A 22,031-nucleotide genomic window follows, 5' to 3' on the forward strand; every position below is an offset into this window, starting at 1 on the left:
ATAAAATGAAGCTTAATTCCGAGCTCGAATCCGATAATAACTCGGATAACGAGTTAGACTACTACTACTATTACTATAATAGCTATTACTTAAGAGTAGCCGCCGCCGCCGCTACCTTAGCCTTAGCCTAAGCCCGCTAAGCCGCTTATTAGGCCTTCTTCCTAGTAGTCTTAGTTATACCCTTATCGATAACCTTAGGCGCTACCTAGGTAGACTTATTACTAACCGTATTAGACTTTTTACCGCTATACTTATTATTTTTACTAGCCACGCCGGACTTTTTGCCCTTTTTATAGGATAGGGGCGCTATTATATAATAGTCTGCTTCGAATACTATAGGTTAGCCTTAGCTTTACCTAAAGGGGATATAATACTTATATAATAGTGTTATTATTATTATTAATATTAATAATAATAATAATAATAATTTACTATAATATTAGTTAACTCTTAGCCTAATACGCGAACCTATACGCCGCCGGTATAACACGCAGACCCTTAAGATAATATATATCACGATAAATAAGCCTATAGGATAGGTCCACGCCCTATACGTGGATAGAGTAGGACGACTTACTATAATAGCGATAGAGTTAGTAATATAGATAGGTAATTAAGAAAGGGTAAAGGGGGAAAAATAATAAGATAAGTTAGGTAGATAAAAGGTTCTTATATATTAAGTAGTTATATAACCTAAGGTAGGCCCTCTTTATTTTACTCTTTCCCTTTTTACCCAGATTCTACTACGTGTTATAAGGCCTTTTATAATACGGTTATTTAGTTAATAAAGGGCGCGTTTAAGGCATTATTATAGTATACGCGCGTGCGCGCCTATAGGTAGGCTTTATTATTATCGACGTCTAGGTAGACGTTACGCCTATCCTAGAAAAAGTAAGAGAGGTTAATTATGGACCAGGAGAGTCTTTTTTACTATTAAGCTACGACTCCTTTATAGTAACTATAGGTCGGCCTAATAGTAGCGGTAATAGGTAAAAGGGGAATTACGGAGGGCGCGCTTAAGTAGGATAAGCGCCTATAGATTCTATTTACTATTTCTAATTCCCTTTACCGCTACCTAAGGGTTACTTAAAAGGATAAGTCCTAGGCTTAATTAAGTGCCTTTATCGTTAAGGTACTAGTTTAGGTAAGTTAGGCTTTATCCTGGTATAGACGTAGGGGAGTATATAGATAAAGGGGGTTATAAAGAGTTATGCTTTATTTAAAGATAATTATAAGCCCCGTTATTTATAAAAAACTACGGCTATACTATATAAGGCCTAGGGGATCGCTTAGAAGATTAGGTTATTAGAAGATTAGGTTACTAAAGGACCGGTGGTCTTAGTGGGTTAGGTCCGGGTCGGCCTACGGTCTTCTAGGTTAAAGGGTAATAAGCGGGCCGAGCCTACGATAGATACCGGCTCCCGTGGATATAAGCCACGGAAGGGGGGCGTGATATCAGGGGCATTCCAGTTAAGGGGCGATAAGAGATATTAAAGAATGTGTGGACGGAACCCGCCCCTAGGAGGACCCTAGGCTAGCACGTAAACGGGTTTATTTAAGTCAGTAATAGTCTGTTTAAGACTTAGGGCCTTAGGCTCGGCTGCCCACTAGGCGGGCAGCCAGAGGACCTTAAAGTAGACGTTTTCCTGTTAAGTCCTGGAAGGGGGGGCTTAACGAATAATCTCATAATCATTCTCCCCCTTAAGGTCAGCTTCGTGACCTGTTCTTGTTATAGTCTTGACGACTCTCTTCACTCCTTATATAAAACCTATAATAATTAGGTGCCCTCCGCCGTAAAAGTAATTATCCCGATTACTATACTATACTCCTTTATATTTCTTTATATGTGTAGTTATAGTTAAGTTAGAATATAAGCTAAATTAAGTGTCTATTCCGAAGTAATAAAGAAAACTAGTTCCGTATATCCCTCTCGCGATATCTATCCTTCTCTTATATTATCGTGCTATTAATCTATGTCCTTCGCTTTGCCTATATTTATCCGTACTATTATAATTAATCCGAATCTTCTAGCTAATCCGTTAACTAGGAGTTTTATTACGATATTAACGGGGCTTATAATTACGAGGATACCGGTTACTATTATTACGAAGACTACGGTTACGAAGATAAAGGCTGCTACTGCTATAAAGATTTCGGCTTTATCGTCTTTAGTCGTGGCGCCTATAGCGATAGCTAGGACGCGGTCGGCTAAGCCGACTTAGGATAGGCAGATTTCGTCTACTTCGGAGTCTTTAAGGCTTTCTTTAATTATACGATCTCTTTTTATATTATCGTGATTCGCGCCTCTAATACCCTAATACTCGCCTCGGTGACTACCTAATTATCTTTGATCGTCTTATTAATTTACTTTAGCTCCGCTTACTATTATTAACCGTCGCCCTCTAGTTAGTTAATTCGAATATAGTGTCTGTCCTATCCTTTATACGTGATATCTACTCGCTAATTAAGCTTTTTCTAAAACTCGTCCGCTTATCGGGTGAGTTTATTATTAAAGGGCTTATTCTTATCGTCGATTATCCTCTTAAGGCGCTTAATATAGTTATTTACTCTTATATCCGCTACGTTTAATTTATCTTTTATTATAAAATTTATTATTAGCTATATTATCTGGGTGGTTATTTATGTCGGAGGGACGCTTATTGTCTATACTAGAGGAGTGGCCGTGGCGTTAGGGCTGTTAACGGTTTTCTTCTTCTTCCTAGGATTTATGTCTATAAATTCCTATAGGTCGCTAAGGGAAGCTAATCTTTTCCATTATCTACTATTTTTGCCTTTCTGCCGTTATTACGTGATTTAGTCGACGATGATTTCTTAGTTTATTATATTTAGCTAGTCTGGCCCGATCGTACCCTTATCCCTAAACGCTAATATAATAATATAGTGTTTAACTAAGGACTTCCCGGCTATTAGTTTATTCTCAAGTCTAACTACGAGGTCTATATAGTTAAAGAATATAGATCCTAGTAGGTTATCCACTTTGGCTATTATATACTAGTCGATTACTCTTTTAGCTCCTATAATAATAAACCACTAATCTACGAATATTCGTTTTACTTAATTATCGTTTTTAGCTAGCTATGCCTAAGTTAGGTTAGCCGTCGGCTACTTAGCGGTGGTGCTAGCTAAGGGTTATAAAGCTAAGTTAGCGGCTAGCTATAGGACTATATTATTAATTACCTATAGTGTTATATTCGGCTATATAGTGGTGGTCTATTACTAGTTAGGGTCTGTTTATTAGCTGGTTATTAATAGTGGAGTTATTATCTATAGATTATTTATACTAGTCGTTATAGCTATATTATTCGGGTTATTAGTGTTATCGTTATCGTATAGGCTAAAATCGTTATCGCCGTATACGTAGATATTACTATTAGATATAGCGAAATTTATATAATCTATATTTTATCGTTTATCGTCTCCGATAAAGGTATTGTCCTATGTGTTAGTAATAAAACTCGGGTCCTCCTAGTATCTAAACGTCTTAGTATCGATTAAAGCTTTCTCGAATAACTATAAGGCGTTTTTGTTATTGGGCAGGTAATCGTTATCTTATATTTATCTGTTTGCCGTATCCTACACGTCTTACTAGTCGTTAATCTATCGTTTCGCACCGTTCGTCTAGATATAGTATACCGCGTGCTATACCTCTGGTAGGTATAGGCTTAGGTTATACTTAAGGATAAAGTCGTTAAACTTTTCGGTTTTTTTTCTGTTATTACCGCTCGTAACTATCTAGCTAGTATAGAAAATTATAGTGGCCTTCCTTTCCTAGTTATTACGTCTTTATTCTGCTAATAAAAATAGTAGGATATTATAATACTACTTATATAATCGATAGTATTTATATAGATATTTAGATATCTTCCTAAGCAGCTTAATACTCTCCTTTACCTTATTACGGATAAAGTGTTATTCCTATAGATTAGGAACGGGGTCCTTATCTTTCTTTATTATAATAGAGAGGTATCTAAATATAAGGGAAGGATAGATGTTTTACGTATTAGTATTAGCCGGCGTGGAAAAGGGATCTTAATTACTATTTTTCTACGAGAGTAGATAAAGTAAGACCGGCTAGACGTAGAGAGGGTTAGAAAGAAGTATCGGTCTACTACTTAAAATCTCTAGGCCGGGCGATTATATTATTCTATTCTATTCGGAAGTATAGGAGGTTTAAGTAAGAATAGAATATAACGTAAGTGATATCTAATTACGCCTCCTTTTTCCGGAAGCGGCTAGTCGTTTTATATTCTTTTTTTATTTAAATAGGTCTTCTTATAAGGGATATAACTACGTTTGCGCTTATATAAATCGTTCTTTTAACTTCTATTTATATAAGGGAGTAGGGCCGAAGATAAGAATAGTATAAGAAAATAAGGAAAAAGGGGTTAAACGGAAAATAGGGAAAAGGGGTAAGCGAAATAGGAGAAAAAGGGGTAAGCGAAAGTAAGGAGAGGTATCCCCTTTATTAGTTATTATTATTAGGGCTTATCTCGTGATATTCTTTATTATCCCTGCGTCGGCTATATAGGAGCACTAGTTTAATATACCTCTAATTTCTTTATCTACTAACGCTAATTATTCTTTCCTCTATCTTATTATCGCCTATTATTTAACCTACTAATTCCGCTATAGTAATCGGGTTCTATCTCTTAAAATCGTAGACTATATCGCTTACGTTCTTTATTAATAGCTATCGTGGATACTATTTATCGTATTATACCGGCTAGCCTTTTTATTTTACTAGGTATTGCGCTTATAGTTATCCCCTGATTTTTATTACTCGCCGTCTTTATAGCTTCTTAATTTTATAGGATCTCTATTCGCTATTATCTCCGTCTATTACTATAAGTCCTGGCTTTATTTATTCTCTGCTAAACAGATCCCCTATTAGCGCTAGTACTAGCTATATAATCGATACCACCCTATAAACTCGCTATAACTAAGGGAAATCTAACTTATATACGAGCGGATTAATTACTCTAACTACTCGGAAAGGTCCGACCCTTTACTATAACCACTTCCTCGAGTCGTAAACTTATCCCGGAAGCTTATATCCTTAGTGTAGACGAAGATATACGGAGTCACCTATATCGAAGGTATACGGATATCGCGTTATATCGTATCGTTATTTTATATCGGTTATAGTAATCGTTACTAGGTATTCCGCCTCTTAGTGATATAGCTATCTAATATACTCGGTCCACTCCTTATTATAGGCTTACGGAGCGCCCGTGCTAACCGTTAAGTCTATAATTATTTATAAGCGGAATCCGAGTAGGAATTCGTTTAAGGAGGTATTAAGCGTTTTAGTATATACTTAATTTAAAGCATACTATACCGCTAGAATAATATCTGGCCACGGAATATTACTAGTAGAGGTATAATATATTAGGATAATTTCTATAGACTAGTTCTTCTATTCGGATAATCCGTTGGTTTATGTATACTATACCGTCGAGATTACTAGCAGCACTCCTAAGGCCTTAAATAACTCGCGCTAGAATTCTAATATAAATTTCGGGTCCTTATTAGATATAATCCTCGTAGGCAGGCCCTAGTCCGTTAACTATAATATTCGGAGTAGCAGTTCCGCCTAATCCTTAGCTATATATATCGAATATCCGGGTATAAGGATCGTCTTTTTACTAGTCTTATAGGTGACTATAAGTATAGTATCGAGTTTATTTATTAACTTACTTTTAATTATCCAGAATAGCTACTAGTATTCCGTTGGTAATAAACCGACTATAAAGTCGATTATAATTACGGAAAATAGTATTATTAGTAGTGGAATAGGTTATAGTTCTCCGAGCGGTTTCTATTAATTTATAGTATTCTCTAGGTATACTAGGTAATGTTTTATCTACTCCGCTATAGCACGCACTTTACCTTTAAAGCTAAAGTTATTTAGGGCGTGTATTATTCGTTTTTCGTTAAAATAGTGATTATCGTTATACACTATCTATAGAACCTTTTTAATAAGTTTATAGGGCACTATTAACCTTAGTTTATTAGCCTCTCTGACCTTATATAATAGTCCGTTCTTAAGTCGGGTTAGTAAAGGTCTTATTAGTCTACCGCTAGAAGTTCGTTTATCGGTCTATCTAGCGTTAGCTTTATCGATTATAGCTTTATATTTCGGATCCTCCTGGTATACTTATCGGAACTCCCTTTTTAAATCGTTTAGTATTACGTAGTCTATAGCCACGTAAATTAAGGAGTATTCGTCTATATCCGTTAGTAGCCTTAGGTCCGAGATAGCTATATATACTACTAATACTTTATTATACTCGGTCTATATATTATCTAACTCGTTATTATAGGCCTATTTCTTTTTATCCGTTCTTTTTGCTTTTTTAGTTCCTATTAGTGCCTTAGAATCCTTATTATTTATTATCGGTAATCGAGATAGTATATCCGACACTATATTCTATTATCCCGGGATATAGCGGATATCTAAGCGAAATTAACTAAGAAAAGTGGACGCCGCTATTAGGCGTGGATTTAGCTTATTAACGTCTATTATTTTTAGGGATATTTATTCGATAATTCCCTTAGTTACTTAATAATCGGTAAGAACCATTATAGGCTTATAGTAGGATTATAGGCGTATTCGGAGTATTTTATAGTCCTAGACTAGGGCGCAGATCTCTAGCTTTATCGCTTTATATCACGATTCCGCTATTATTAGCTTTTTTAAGAGGAAAAGTATCGGTTAAATAGTATTAATAGGGATTTTACCGCTATCCCACGGCTTCGCTAAATAAAAGAGGAATACTCCTAAACTATTCGCGCTAGCGTTTAAGTTTAGGAAAGTTATTTTATTAAGAATATAATAGTATAACCTTATCTTTTCGATGACTTACTTTTATATAATCTTAAAAGCCTACCGTTCAATATCTATGGGTTTATATATTAACTTGCCTATTTGCTTTTGCCTTAAGTGCTTAGGTGCGTATACTATAATCTGCCTAGCCTCTCTCGTATCGTTAAGTATAGTTATCTTCCGTCGTTATAAAGGCTTAACTTTAACTCGGAACTATAGGATAAATCGCTATAAAAATCCTATTTTACTAACGTATATCTTTAAGTCGCTAAGCTTTTCGGGTATATTAATTTACCGTAAAGCCTTAATTTAGTCGGAAGTAGTGTATAGACCTAAGCCGTCCACCTTAAAACCGAGTAATCGAACCGAATTATACGCGTAGAAGGATTTTACTAGGGATAATACTAGCCGGATATCTTTAAATAGCTTTAGTATAGTCCGGAGGTGTTCTATATACTCTTCGAAAGTATCTAAGAAGATAATAATATCGTTAATATACGCCCTATAAAAATAGCGATACTTAAATAGTCTTTAGTCTATAAATCGTTACGTAAACGGTAATAAGTTTTAGAAACCTATTAGTACCACTTCTAGGCGTTCTAATCCTCTAAGGGATATAATTATTATCCTCTTTTTATACTCTTCCTTTATAGGTAGCTAATAGAAGAAAGAGCTAGCGTTAAAGGCGCTAAACTACTTTTTCCCCTATAAATACTAGATAATCTTATTTTACGATAATATCGGGTATACGTCTAGTAGAATAGCCGCGTTAAGCTTTTATAGATCTATAACCACTTTACTTTTTTTTAGCTTCTATACTATACGCTATACTATAAATACTAGGAAAGCGAAAGGGGTTAGTAGTTTCTGCTATATTATACGTCTGACTTTATATATCCCGTCGAACTTATTATTAAGCAGGTTATAATCTTCTCCGCTAAGTTAAAAAGGCCTTAAGTATAAATTTATCTTCTACTATCCGTTAATTAAATCGACCCGTATCCGTTTATTAGGGGGTAAAGGTATAATTCCTTTATCGCGCTATATATCGAAGGATTCTAATAACTTAACGATTTCCTAAGCCTTCGGTAAGTCTATTATATACACGTATACGCCGTCCTTTATCGTAATCTTAGGTATATCCTCTAATCGTTCAGTCTTTATATCGCTATGCTTTTCTTTATCTATTCTCGGTTTATTATATTTACCGTTCTTTATTATATCGTCCGCTATAATCTTCGTAAATTCCTCGGGGGTAGCTTTTAGTAAATAACGTACTAATTTAGAGTCCTTAAACTCTCCGTGCTCTTTTATAGCTATTAATATACACGCGTTTACCTAGTTAACCTCTTCGATTTTCTTATCGTCCTATAAGTCTATTAGTCGGCCTATCCTTTTATTTTTACGTAATACTTTTAGTCTATCTAAATCGTTTATATAATAGACCACCTTAGGGGTATCTATATCGTAGATATATCGTATTATATCGTGTTTTAGGTCCGGATTAAAGTGAAATTCGTGGTTTTTAGGTAAGTTTATATACCGTATAGACATAAATATAGCTATATATAGCGGTATTATAATAGTCTACGCTATTATAACTCGGCGTTAGTATCTACCTATAGGCTTTTTACGATACCCGATAATTAGGATCCGTATACTATAATATTCTGCTATCCGTAGTATACCGGAAGAATATAGGATATCGACGCTAAAGGTCTTTAGGAAGGTTCCTCCGAGCAGTATATTTAGTTTTAGGTCGTTAATTACCTAGGCTATAATTATAAAGTGTCCTATAACTAGGGTGTCTCGGATATAGCCGCTAATATAGAAGTCGAAGGTGGTGACCTCCTATACTTAGATTATCCCCGTGAGCCCCTTTATCGGTTTCGGGTTTATAGGTTTTCTATATTAGACGTTCTTCCTATGTTTTATTAGCTAATTCTTATTAACTAGAATCAAGGTATATCCGGAGTCTATATAGAATTCCGTGGTCTAGCTATCGGGTATAAACTTAATCGCTATTTTATAGTATATATATTACTTAAATCCGGGTTTAACTAACGCCTATACGTCGATAATCTTATATAGCTTAAATACGAAGTGGTAGCTAAGTTTATTAGGCTTAGTCGGTCTTAGTGGCTTCGCGTCGGCTATTATCGGCTCGATCTTCTTATATTCCGAATATATGCGTATAGTCTTAGATCCGTACTATATATCGGTGGATCGTGTTTATATAGCGTTTTCCGTATAGATCTCTGGTTCGGTTAGCTATTCTATAGACTCGGATAGCGTCTCCGGATTCTTCGGCGTGATTAGCCTAGTTATCGCTAGGATAATAGGGGCTTTATAAGGTCCCTATCTCTTAGGCTTCGGTTCTATATAGGTGTTTAAAAACAGGTGTCGAAAGAGTTATATATTATTAAGGAAATAGGCGTTATATTTTCTATATTAGTGTATCGGCGGCTTCGGTGATTATAATAAGGCGGGAGTCTATACGGTCTATCGTTAATATACTAAGGTTTATTCTCCTAACTTATATTTATACGTTTATCGGTCGCTTATATAGGATCGGCCGGCTTAGCCTATAAAATAAGAATAATAAACGTTCATTTCGCTATTAGCTAATTCCTCCTCGCTAATCTTATAAACGTATATCTCCTCGCCTTTGCTAAGTATTTTATTAATAAGAATATAGCCTTTTTCGCGTAAATCTTTTTTATCGGTATCTTTACCGGGGTTATCCTCTGCTATATATACTACTTAGTAGTCACGATTACCGTTGCTTTTTACCTATTATTATATACGTCGCTAATACGGGCGATACTCCTCGCGGAACTAGCGTCCGCCTCTACGAAACTAGCGGCCTCTATGACTATGGTTACCACGGTTATTATTACCTTAATGGCCCTAGAAAGATCTATCGCGGTTGCTAAGGTTATTTCCCTATAATTAGCCTTTTCCGAAGCCGCTATAGCTACTAAAACGATTTCCGCCGCTATTAAATCGGCCTTTATCGAAGTTTCTACCTTAATATCCCTAGCTCGCGTATTTACCCGTCTTATTTACGTTATCTACGGAGGCTATATTTACCGTGTATACGATTAGGCGATTTTCGGGGATTATCTATATAAGGATATTAGTATAGGGTGTGGTAATGTAGAGGGGCAGACCCGTGTTCCGGGTCTGGACGTTATGGATATCACGTGACCACTTGGTCCTAGAGATCTGGTCTTGTATGCGGCTATTCTTCGGAATAGACCCACTATATCTAGCTAGCTTTTTCGTCCGATCTTTCACGATCGTCACCTATCACCTATTATAATTATAATTTGTATTATCCTCCCTTTTTCGGTTATCTAGACGTTCTAGACGATCTAGAAGAGCCGACCGTAGGCCCGTCTGCCTATTTATAGCTATCCGTTCCCCTGATTAGACCACTACCGACCCTTCTAGAGGCCCGGCGACTATCTCCTCGGGACCCTTTAGCTCTAGATACGGACCCGTGATAAGCCTAACCCTTCCTTCGGCTAGCCTATTAGTTAGTTATTTATTTTAGCCTTAGCCGAGCCGTTCTATATAGTAACGGCTTCGCCTTTCTTTAATTAGTGCTCGGAGGCGGATATAATCGGTGCCTAGGAGGTCCTATTTATCTAATCAGGGTAACCGAAAGTATACGAGGGTAGTTCCGGCCTGCCTAAACGAACGGCCTATTAACACGTTATTAATACGATACGGTCACGGTTTCCTTTATTCTGTTTTAAGCCTTTAAGTCTTCGGTTTTGGCTTTGGTTTTAAGTCTGAGTCCTTGAGTCTATAGCGTTTGGATACGATACAGCTTCGGATTTTGAGTCTTGTTTTAGATACGATACGGTTCTGGTTAGTCCTCTAATAACGGGCGAAGGGCTCTAGAAAAGGCCTAGAAGAATATCGTGTTACGTGGGTACTAGAAGAAGAGGTCCGAAAGAAGATGATTCTGTTTCGAGTTCGAGTTTTGATTCCGGTTACGATATAATAACAAAAACACTAAAAACAATATCCCGGAGCCCGAGTCTCCGGAAGAGCGATCCCGATAGTGCTTTGGAAGAGCAGAGGCTGCCTGCTTATTAGTAATAGCTATAAACTATCCCGACGCAGAGACTGCCTGCAGATTAATAGTCTATCCCGACGCAGAGACTGCCTGTATACTAATAGTCCCACGGATCCGGTTTGACGGTCCCGAGTACCATAGATCCGGAAGAGTAGAGACTGCCTGCTTTAAAAGAATAGTCTAATCCGACGTAGAGACTGCCTATATATTAATAGTCGATTATAAAGAGGAAGACGCCTTGGCGTTATAAGAGGAGGATATAATACTAGGGTGGTTAGAGTCGCGTATAGGATACGTTCCTATTCCTCTTAATCGGGTTAACCTCTTATTTTAAGGTCCTCGCGAGAGTTACGTTAAAGGCGTGTAAAAGAGCCCTATAGGAGCTATACTCTTTATAATCGGATAACTCTTTACTATTTGCTTCCTGTTTATCTAATTAGACTAACGGTGACGTCGCTGGACGTAGGCAGCCCTCTATTCCGGGAAGCCTACGTAGCCGAAGCAGTAGTTAGAAGAGCCGCCGCCGCGGTAAAAGTATAACTCCACGGAAGAGTTAGAAAGAGAGTCCTGTTCGGTAGTAGAGCCCCGCCTAGTAACTAGAGTCCCGGCACGTTCCTGTTCGCCTGATTAGGTGCTATTCCTGCGGTTAGGATAGCCACCGTCGGTGTACGTGCCCGAAGAAGACGAAGAGCCCCGTTAGCTCTGTGATCCGGAAGAGCTATGATAGCTCCGCGCTTTAGAAGAGCTGGCGCGTTAAGTCCGTTAATCCCCTTATTCCGGCGCCGAGCTCCCGTGCTAGCTCCCCTGCCTTTACTGATTCCGTGGCACCGGTTCCGAAGAGTCCTCCTATAGACTCTACCGCCCCTGCCGTTGCCACTGCCCCTCCCGCCGTTCCCTTAGTCTAGAGTCCTCCCGTAGACTCTGCCGTTCCCTCTATTCCGCCATAGAGCTCTTATATTAGCTTTACCGCCGAGTCTATTATTCCTATAAAAAAGAGCCCGCCTGCCGCCGATTAGACTACCGGTATTATCGGCTTTATAACGGAAAATCGGGTAGTTAAATCTATTCCTACCGATCCGCTTATTCCTGTTCTTATTCCGCTTGCCGACCTGTTTTCCTTTCTGCCTCCTGACTTTAAGATTAGTTACCCGGAATAGTATAGACGTTACCTTAATCTATACTTCCGGAAAGAGGTCGAAAAGATCTTCGGAGACTCCCTTAAAGCTACGCTTAAAGAGGTGTATTCGTAGATCGATAAAGAGATAGCAGAGGTAATCGAAGAGGCGCGAAGTTAGAGTCTTCGTAACGGCCGTTAACGTCTTTTAGGTGGATTTGCCTCTAGGGCCGAGGGATTTCTCTTTACTATCTTCCTCCCTCCTCCTACCTCTTTTCTCCTTTCCTTTTTTCTTTTCCCTCTTTTTCCCTTTACCTGTTCCTTTACCTGATTAGGGTAATAGAATCGTTTTCGGAAGTAGAAGCCGTTCGTGGAGTCCGTGGGAGCTTTTTTTAGTTCCTAACGGGGGCCGCGTCTTCTAATCGACGGGGGCCGCGACTATGGCCTTCGTGGACTCGAATCTGGGGCCGCGTCTTTCCTTTAGATTACGCCCTGGGGCCGGATTTTTTTTTCCGAAGCTGCTCTGTTGGCCTGATTAGGATCTTTTTATTGTTTTTTGGGTTATTTAGAAAGCTGCCCTCGAGGGGGACCTTTTTGTATAGCTTTAGGGCCGATGGATATAGAGTCCTGCCCTTCCCCCGATTCTATACTACCCGATTTTTATTCCTTTCCTTTTTACGCGAATACCCTGATCGCGAGCCTGTTCTTCTTTTCTTTTTATGGAAAGCTGTACGCGTAGGAGCTTCTTCGTATAGCTTTGGGGCCGATAGATAACTGGGCCTAGGGCCTAGCCTATAAGTCTGTGGGAGTCCTGCCGATTTTTTAGCCTTTTCTTTTAACTATATCTTTTATAGTTCTTTATTATTTCTTTTGCCCGTAACTATGTTAGCCTGATTAGAAGAAGGGCTTTTAAACGGCTCCGATTTCGATTAATTTGGCCTGCTGGTTGTTGAGTTGTTATTAGTTAGTTTAGTGGTACGCGTTGGATATCTTTGTTTTATTCGAAGCAGACTACGTACCATTAATCCCGCCTACCCTTTTTAATCCTGCCTGCCGTTTTCTGCTGGTAGAGTTACTACGAGCTTATCCTGCTTACTCTTTTCTTTATTTTTCCTTTTTTTTTCTTTCTACTCTTTTTACTACTCTTCTTTCCCCCGATATCTTTGTTCCTTTAATTAGCCCGAGCCTGATCCTACCTGCCTATAGTTGATCCGATTAATCCTGTTAATCCGATTAAGTTGATCTAGTTGATCCCGTTGATCCTGCTACTCTTCTTCTTCCCGTTACTTTGAGCCCGGCCACGGATACTGCCGCCTTGAAGAGTCCTGCCGCGAGACCCGGTTCTGTTTTTCGCCTACCGACTCTACGAAGAACGACGAACCGACCTGCCTTCCTGTGTGCTGTGCCACGCCACCACCGAAAAGATCCGACCTGCGTGCTTTACGCCTATGAATCGAGAAGTCGATTACCTGCCTTAATCTAGGTAGTGGAAAGAGATGGATATACTCTGTGAGAGATATGGGAATACCGAGACCTTTGTGTAGGCCCGTCGCTCACGATCTTCCTATGGACCCTGAGAATATATGGTTTCGAAATCCTAACCAGTCTATGGACCTCGAGACTCTTTATCACCTGCTTTTACGAGCTACGCCGTTAATTCTTCTGTCACGATCTTTACGGCTATCGCTGGTTCTGCGTTTTGCGTCGTTAATCTTTTATTAGGGCCGCCGCGTTGCCTTGTTCCTTGTACGGAACCGAAGAGGCCGCCGCCGCCTGCCCCGTGTGCGTTCACGGTCACGTCTTCTATGTTATGATCTTCTCGAAGACTACGCTGGGGCCGCCGCCTGTTTGCCGCCGCCGCGTTGCTTATTCCTTGTACGGAACCGAGGAAGCCGCCGCCGCCGCCTGGCTTGCGTACGAAGGACCTGCGAGGTCACCTTTATCCATAAGGTCACCGTCCTTCGAGCCTGCGTCTTCGAGAAGACGTCTCTAGGAATACACGCGCGAGGAAGAGGTAGACGATACGGAAGCTGTTGCTATATAGGCTGCTTGTGGATGCCCTGATCAGGGTAATGGAGATATATTTGGGACGGTTGTGCTATTGTTTTGGTTGTTGCTCTTGTTTGTGATGAAATTATTAAGACCACGGGGCGTGGCTTGATAATTTGGGGCCGATTGTAGAGGGGCAGACCCGTGTTCCGGGTCTGGATATTATGGATATCACGTGACCACTTGGTCCTAGAGATCTGGTCTTATATACGGCTATTCTTCGGAATAGACCTACTATATCTAGTTAGCTTTTTCGTCCGATCTTTCATGATCGTTACCTATCACCTATTATAATCATAATTTATATTATCCTCCCTTTTTCGGTTATCTAGACGTTCTAGACGATCCAGAAGAGCCGACCGTAGGCCCGCCTGCTTATCTATAGCTATCCGTTCCCCTAATTAGACCACTGCCGACCCTTCTAGAGGCCCGGTAACCGTCTCCTCGGGACCCTTTAGCTCTAGATACGGACCCGTGACGAGCCTAACCCTTCCTTCGGCTAGCCTATTGGTTGGTTGTTTGTTTTGGCCCTAGCCGAGCCGTTCTGTATAGTAACGGCTTCGCCTTTCTTTAGTAATATTAGCGTGGGGTGTAATCTATTATACCGATAATAGTCCTAGTTAATCTGCACGAAATATACTATACTATAATTAGTGCCTTAGGGAGAGCTATCGGTTAGTAATCTAATCCTTGATCTATCTAATAAATTTATTAAGATACTTATTTATATTTAGTCGGGTATAGATTTCTCGGAGCGATAGGTTAATTCTATTCTAGATTTCTTACTGTATATTAACATTAGTACGGGGACTAATTCCTAATGCTCTGTATAGGCGGGTAAGGTGATTTACTTATTCGGTAAATGCTTTACTATTAATAATGTCCCTAGCTATAAACCGTAAGTCTATTATCTTAGCCGCGGCGGTCTCCGGGTTAATTTACTAGCGTTAACGAAGAGCTATATACTATTAGTTTAAAGAATAGCGGACCTCGCTATACTATATAGCCGTGAGGCTGGTTAGCTACTATAAGGCAGCTTCGCCTATAAATAGGGCATGCAGGTTAATATAAGTTTCTTCTGCTATATTAGGGGTAGTCGCCTACTCCTTAATATTTTCGATAAATAGTTTAACGTCGTGCTAAAGAACTTTATCTCCTAAGACTGACTATAGGATAGAGGTTAGCGATATATGCTTAGGGGGGCTAAAGAATCCGATCGCGGTTAGTTTACGATAGAAAAACTAAGGGCTGCTATTGTTCTGCGTGTCGCTATTATTACCGTTACTTAGTCCGGCGCCTCCGGTACTTCCGTTATCGGGAGCTAAAGCTCTATTAGCGAAGAAGCTTATTATACGTTAGAACTATTTAGGGGTGAATATAACGGCGGGTGGCTATAGGCTTAACTAGGGGGCCGTCTACTATTATTAATCCTGATATTATTATTAGCCGCCCTGGCTCTGGGTACTAGAGCTAGACGCTTATGTATGTCTATTAGTATCTATGGCTAGTTAGCGTGGTGGTTACTCCGGGGTAGTAAAGGGTTCTTAAGATATATATAGGGGTGGTTTATTGTCCTCTGGTGTTTATAGAGTTTATGCTAGGGGGACTTAGCTTACTGGCTGCTATATGTATAATACTTCGAATAGAGGTTAATATAGGGCGTTAATATTTAAGGATATTAATTAATTATTAACGGTTTATAGTCTATTATTAACTAATAGCTATTGGCTATGTTGTTTAATTATTTATCTGCTTACCTATATACTCTATAATAGGTTCTAGCTATTATTACGGGAGTGAGTCCTGCTGCTATTCTGACTTCTGCTGATATTTAAGTGCCTTAATACGGCGGCGAGAGTTGCTTTTACTACCTAATTATCTATCTCCTATTATACCAGGAAAGTCGGTCTATTATCTATATCGGGGGCTCTATTATTGCGTCTGGCTATGCGGGTTATGTCTTAATATTCCCTTACTGCTCTATTATGCAGGGCTGTTCCTTCTTATCTAATAATAGTAATAGCTCCGTCTAGTAAATTCTGTTATGCGGCCTACTCCGGGTATGCTTAAAGAAATTTATGTATATGGAATAATTCTTTCTTAGCAGTTATTAGTGGTTCTATTTATAGCAGAGGTGCTAATAATATAGGTTTATAGCGGGGTAAGAAAGGAAGTGATAGAGGTCTTAAGTTTATAGCTTAGTATTTTATGGCTTATATAATTAAATGTAGTAGGTAATAATAGGTGTAAAAGATAGGAAGGTATAAATTATAAGTGGATAACGTAATCGCCTGAAAATAAGGTTATAAAGAGACTAGGAACGAGAATAGAGAGGAAAAATAGGGAAAATAGGGAAAATAGGTAAACTGGTCCTATAAATATATAGTAACGCGTTAAGGTAAACCGTTTTATAACGCCTATAAACGTCCTTACCTGTTGCTTAAAGGTGAGCTCTGGTATAGGTGTGGAGATTATGCGTCTACGGTTATATACTATAGATAGGTGATTAGCTGTTAGTGGAATTTATGGTGGTGTAGCTATAGGAAACGGATTTAAATAGTAGCTATAGAATTAATTTATGTCGCGGAAACAAGGAAAAAAGGGTTAGGGTATAGTATAGAGCGAACGATTATAATAATTTAGTTGCTACTATTTGCTACGCGGAATCCCGCGTCTATAGTGTGATAAACGTGTATAAAAGGAAATCAGGAAAGTAAAGATAATATTCTCTAAGTGTGAGCTCATAGAGCTCTATGGGACCGTAGATTAATATCTACGAGGTCCTGCTAACTAACGAGTATGTGTGTAATATAAGCTAAATGGATACTCCGTATTAAGTACTATTATAAGCGAACTAGGGTCCCGGAGCCGGCGATAGGCCCAGAGCAGGGCCTATAAGAGGGCCCGGGGCAGGGCCCGGGGCTATAATAGTATTATTCTAGTCTAGTATTTTAGTATAGTTATAATATTCCGATAAATCCTTAATGCCTTTAAAAGGGGTGCCATGAACCTATATATTAAATAGTTAATTAAGCTGCTTAAGAGAAGCCTTTAAGGCTATAAAACTAGTGAAAATGCCGCTGTTTTCTATCTGCTTTTCGAGGTCCTTAAAGACCTTAGCGGTGCCTATAGTAGAGGTGTTATAGGCGTGATTTCCGCCGGAACTACTACTAGAGCTATTACTGTTATTAGAGGAAGAGCCAGAAAAGCGGTTGCTATTAGATCGACTTCTACCACGGCCACGGCCTTAGCCGCGGCCGCCGTTATTATTTCCGCCGTTATTATTACCGCCGTTATTATTACCGCCGTTATTATTATCGCCGTTATTATTATAGGATCTATTACCACGAAAACCCCCGCGGCTAGAGGAGCTCCGGCGTTACTTAATAGTCTCCTCCTCTTTTATAAGTCGATTAGTTAGAAATAAAAAGTTAATATCGTCGTCGACCTACTAGTCGAGGTAGAAATTCTATTAGTCTTTAAAACGGTTATAGGCCCCGGTAAGGCCCTCGATAATATTAGTGGCTATAATACTATTACTATAGGTCCTATCGCCAGCGGCAGCGAGGATCTAACGGAAGTCTTCGTGTCTAGCAAGGTAGTCGGCTATACACATAAAATCTTATAGCTTTAGGGTCGAGGCCTGCTTAATTATCGTGACCCGGATCTCGTTCTTAGAGGGTGCGTACTTCCTAAGGGTCTGGATTATATCCTGGGGTTATACGATATCTTCTACCTCCCGTTAAAGGGGCGAGGTTAGGAGAGAGAGGATAAATATACGGGCTTTCCTACGGGTCTTAAGCTTACGCCTATGGATAGCGGACTTAGTGGTCTAATTTATTATAGATAGCTATATATTAGGCGGCCCGAGGTTAGTATCTTTAGCCTTAGAGTCGCCGGCCTTCCTTGCTTCGGCTCTCCTTAACTCGGCGGTTATAGCGGCGGACTCGGCGATCTAACCAGGGTAGATAAAGCAGTCTTTTATAGTTAGAGGGTTATCTTTAACGACCTTATTCCCCTAAATATAATCGAAGAGGCCGGCGGCCTTAGCCCTGCGTTAGGTAAACACGGTCTATTCGGCATAGTTATTCCTGCCCTTAAGGGGAGGCACCTTAAAGGAGGCGAGGTAGTCGTTTTTAGATATTATAGGCAGGCCTAAAGAGGTAAAAAATCGTAGTAAAAAGAGGTTAAAGAAGGGGGAAAAATAGACGGCAGAGTCTAGAAGAAGGGAGGGCTTATAGGCAGAAAATTAGCGTAAAAGGCTTAAAAGGGAAGGAGGTAAATAGTTATAGCTGCCTTAAAGGAAGGGGCGGCCGTTATTAATGAATTAACGATTAACGCTTAAGCTAAAAAGCGAGTTATTAACGTAGCTAAAGCTTAAGCCGTTAAAAAGGCGAGCTAGCGATAGGCTTAAAAACAGAGCCGCTAGGCTATAAAAGAGGTTAAAGATCGTTCTACTTAACGCCGGCGGCCTAATCGTGGGTAGGCGGGCGGTTAAAATCGGAGCTAAAAAGCTTAAAAGAAGAGGCCTGAATAGGCTTAAAAAGAAGAGCTTCGTTGAGCTTAAAAAGAGGGCAGAATCGTAGAGCTATCCAGAGCTCTAAAAAGTAGTAGTTATAGTTACTACTATATAAGATTAGGAGCAGCCTAGCAGAAGTTACGTAAGGGGACTAGTTAATTATAAGGAACTGTTAGCTACTCGATCCCCTATGGGGTCGAGTGGAGGTACTTATAAACAGGGACTTTCCTATATAAATACGGTCCGTTTGAGGTACCCTTACTTATATAACTTCCGCCTATCCTAATAAACATTTCCCTGCTTCCTTACCGACGTTTCCCTGCTTCCGGTATCGGGCGCAGAGGTCCGATACAGTTGCCCTGCGCCCGGCAGATGTGATAACCCGGATCCGATATCCTGTGGAAGCTTACAATGAGGACGACGAAGCAACCCTTACTGGAAATATCATGAATATCATGCTGGTTAAGTCACATGCGTTAGTCATGCGACTACAACGTATTCTATACTATTTTTGTCTCGCATCATTAGTAACATGACTAATACTGCCAAGGGGCATTCGTCGGGCCATGCCGGGATAATCCGCCATTCAGCCGGTGAATTTTCCCGTTTGGGTCACCGACTAAAGTGACAACGGCCAACGCCAAGTTGGAGCTAGGTAGGCAATCATCAAACTTGCCATTCAGACGGCCAGCCAAAGTCCTCTTTGACACAGGCGGCGATAAAGTACTCCCGAATGGACACCCCTATTTTCCGGATTTTTTCCTCTTCTGTCGACTCGCTTCGATTCTTGGACCTCGTTCCTTCCATCTCTCGAAAAGAACCCTGCCCAGACTCTCACTCCTCCAACCCATGTTGGCAGCCCTGTCGCACGGACGACAAATAACTTCTTCATCAGACGCCCATTGGCCGCACTCTGCGTGCTAAAGACTAGATCCATGTCCCAGCCAATCTGGTCTTGCTTACTGCGGGTGCGCATCCTGCTTGGGAAATGAGACGCCCAGGATGTCCGTTGTAGGAGGCGCGCAGGATTCTCTCGCATCATTAGGACGAGACTCCATTAGGACCATGTACGGATATCGTAGGTAGAGAAGGGGAAGGATTGTATTTTGTATCATGGGCGTGGGTGAGTGGCCCCTCGGCTGAATGGTTCTCCTGTCTGTCCTCTGCTGATTCGTCCTCGAGCTATCGTCTGTTTGGTCTCTTCTCGCGAGCCTTACACGACTTTCTTTCTTTCTTTCTTTCTTTCCTCCTTTCCCCTCTGGCCACCCCCGACGACCCTTCCCACGCACCTTTTAGTCGTTCTCTTTTGCTCTCTGGCGTCGACTCTTTGCCTCTCTTTTGCCCAGCTGAGCACATCAGTCCAACGAGGGGTCGTCTTCATCGGAATTCGTCAGCCTTGCTTCATTCCTTTATTTTCGGGCTGCATTTTGTGTGGCGTGTAATTGGGTCGCTTTCTCAGGAACCCCTTTGCCTATCATGTCCGACAATGGACCCCTCCCGACGGTGACACTCGCCACCGTGTCGGATTACTGCGATGGCGGTTTTATGCAATCTGCCGAACCCGACCCAACGTCGTGCGAAAGATGGGCGGTGCCCATGACGACCCAGTTCGTCATACCCGACAACTGCGATTCCGTCATCCCTCAGGCATCGAGCGTATCGGCGTCGTGCCAACCTGAAGGCTTCTTCCAAGTGTGGTGGAACGATGGTTACTACTCTCCCGCCGTGTGCCCCGAGGGCTACGCTGTTGCTTGCACCGTCTCGGCCGAGACGCTGAACTACGAGCCGATATACCCTTCCGAAACCGCGGCCATGTGCCTGCCGAGGTACCCCTCCCCATTCTCCTCTCATCTCCCTGTATAACCTTGACCGAGAGACGAAAGGACGCGAGTCGTCTGTCCGGGTGGGGGAAAAACAATCGGGGCTAACGAGCGCCTAATAGCGGCTTTATGTGTGACATAGGGGATTACGGAACTGAGCAGATCGTTTTTTGGGGATCAGGCCTTCACACCGACAGGGACGGGTTCGTCTCTTCGTCTGCCGCGGCCCTTCAGATCCGCTGGACCGAGGACGACTTGGACTTCCTCCCCTTCCACCCCATGGACGACGCCAACATCATCACCGAACTGACGACGACGACGACTTCGACGACTTCGACGACGACCACCACCTCGACGAGCACGCGGCGTTCCCTGGAACCCGATCAACCGAGCAGCACGTCGGAATCCAGCGCGAGCGGCGTGGCCAGCGCCTCCTCGGAGCCTTCTCCGGAGTCCAGCGGCGGCGCCCCTGTAGGCGCCATCGCAGGTGGCGTCGTGGGCGGCGTGGCCGCCCTGGCGCTGATTGGCGTCCTCATCTTCCTGCTCGTCCGCCGTCGCAACCAGAAGAAAGCAAGCGCCGCCGACCAGCAGGTCCTGCAGCACGCCCAGCAGGGCGGGCCCGGTCCCAACGGCGGCGGTCCCATGGGGTCCCCTCCCATGGCGATGGCCCCTCCCGGTGGCCAGCCCTACCCCCCCGGCCCGGGCGGCATGGTGATGATGGGCCATCCGACCCCTCCCCCGCCCCACGGGCCCTACGACCCCCATGCCGTCGGCGGCATGCCTCCCCCGAACATGCACGGCGGTGTGGGTTACCCGCCCGTGGCCTACCCGGCGCCGACGCACTCGCCCGACGCCATGGCGCATGGTTACGCCAAGCCTTCGCCCACGATGCATGCCACGCAGCTGGCGAACGGTAACGATATGGAGGTGGCTTCGGTGGCGGCGGCGCGGTCCGAGCCCGGTGGGAACGAGGAGTGGGAGAGGCAGCAGCTCCTTCAGAGGCAGAATGAGCTGAACGAGCGGCGTGCCAGGCTGCTGCAGCTGGAGCAGATTAACCAGGAGGAGGAGGCTATCCGGCAGCGGCTCTCGGTCTTGCCTCCTCAGTGATGGAATTGCGCGTCATGGATTGCTCATTGTGATTGCTTCTTCTGGTTGAGGGAGGAGAGATGGGGGCCAAGCGGATGGGGGCTGGAGGACTAATGCCGGAGGTGGCCCTGTATACGATCTATCTTGATATACGTTGTAGAAGGTCAGTCTAGGGGAGAGATTGGGGTAGACAGCATCGGAGTTTGTGTCGGGTTGATTGAGGCATGATTTTATTTTTATATATTTTTTCATTCGTGCCCCTTTGTCAGGTATACTCGTACATAAAGTATCTCGAAACGATGTGCGCTGTCACTGGTAGCATCCTGTATTCACATTGGCCAATTCTATTCCCCTGGATTTCCGTATACAATGTATTGTCCTTCGTGGAGCGGTTGAAAGTCTTGTCTTGGATTATTTTAATTCTTTTCTTCATTCCATTCAGGTCCGGTTTATCGAGAATACCATTACATTACCACAAGTACGGAGGTGTATTGGGCTAGCCACAT

General features: G+C 41.9%; 2 protein-coding genes across 2 annotated transcripts; both read left to right on the forward strand.

Annotated features, from left to right (window-relative positions):
• Window positions 1-907: 907 nt before the first annotated feature.
• ACRALDRAFT_208590 (uncharacterized protein) lies at window positions 908-14,232 on the forward strand (the record flags this gene model as incomplete). Its single annotated transcript, XM_071022473.1, has 8 exons — window positions 908-920; window positions 10,072-10,083; window positions 13,387-13,486; window positions 13,596-13,637; window positions 13,774-13,983; window positions 14,018-14,036; window positions 14,120-14,143; window positions 14,194-14,232. The coding sequence occupies 8 exons, from the start codon at window positions 908-910 to the stop codon at window positions 14,230-14,232; spliced, it is 459 nt and encodes a 152-aa protein (XP_070875691.1).
• A 5,660-nt stretch (window positions 14,233-19,892) lies between these two features.
• ACRALDRAFT_1080824 (uncharacterized protein) lies at window positions 19,893-21,792 on the forward strand. Its single transcript, XM_071019077.1, has 2 exons — window positions 19,893-20,445; window positions 20,562-21,792. Exons 1-2 carry the CDS (start codon window positions 20,096-20,098, stop codon window positions 21,544-21,546), a joined length of 1,335 nt encoding a protein of 444 aa, XP_070875692.1. The 5' UTR covers window positions 19,893-20,095; the 3' UTR covers window positions 21,547-21,792.
• Window positions 21,793-22,031: the final 239 nt, after the last annotated feature.

The sequence above is a fragment of the Sodiomyces alcalophilus genome (genome assembly GCF_042370955.1).
Source record: "Sodiomyces alcalophilus JCM 7366 unplaced genomic scaffold ACRALscaffold_3, whole genome shotgun sequence".
Taxonomy (NCBI): domain Eukaryota; kingdom Fungi; phylum Ascomycota; class Sordariomycetes; order Glomerellales; family Plectosphaerellaceae; genus Sodiomyces; species Sodiomyces alcalophilus.

Bases quoted from the DNA above. Each gene is read 5' to 3' on its own strand.
- ACRALDRAFT_1080824 (XM_071019077.1), top strand. From the start codon at position 20,096: ATGTCCGACAATGGACCCCTCCCGACGGTGACACTCGCCACCGTGTCG. The intron at 20,446-20,561 runs GTACCCCTCCCC...AGCGCCTAATAG, and splicing joins GCGGCCATGTGCCTGCCGAG to CGGCTTTATGTGTGACATAG.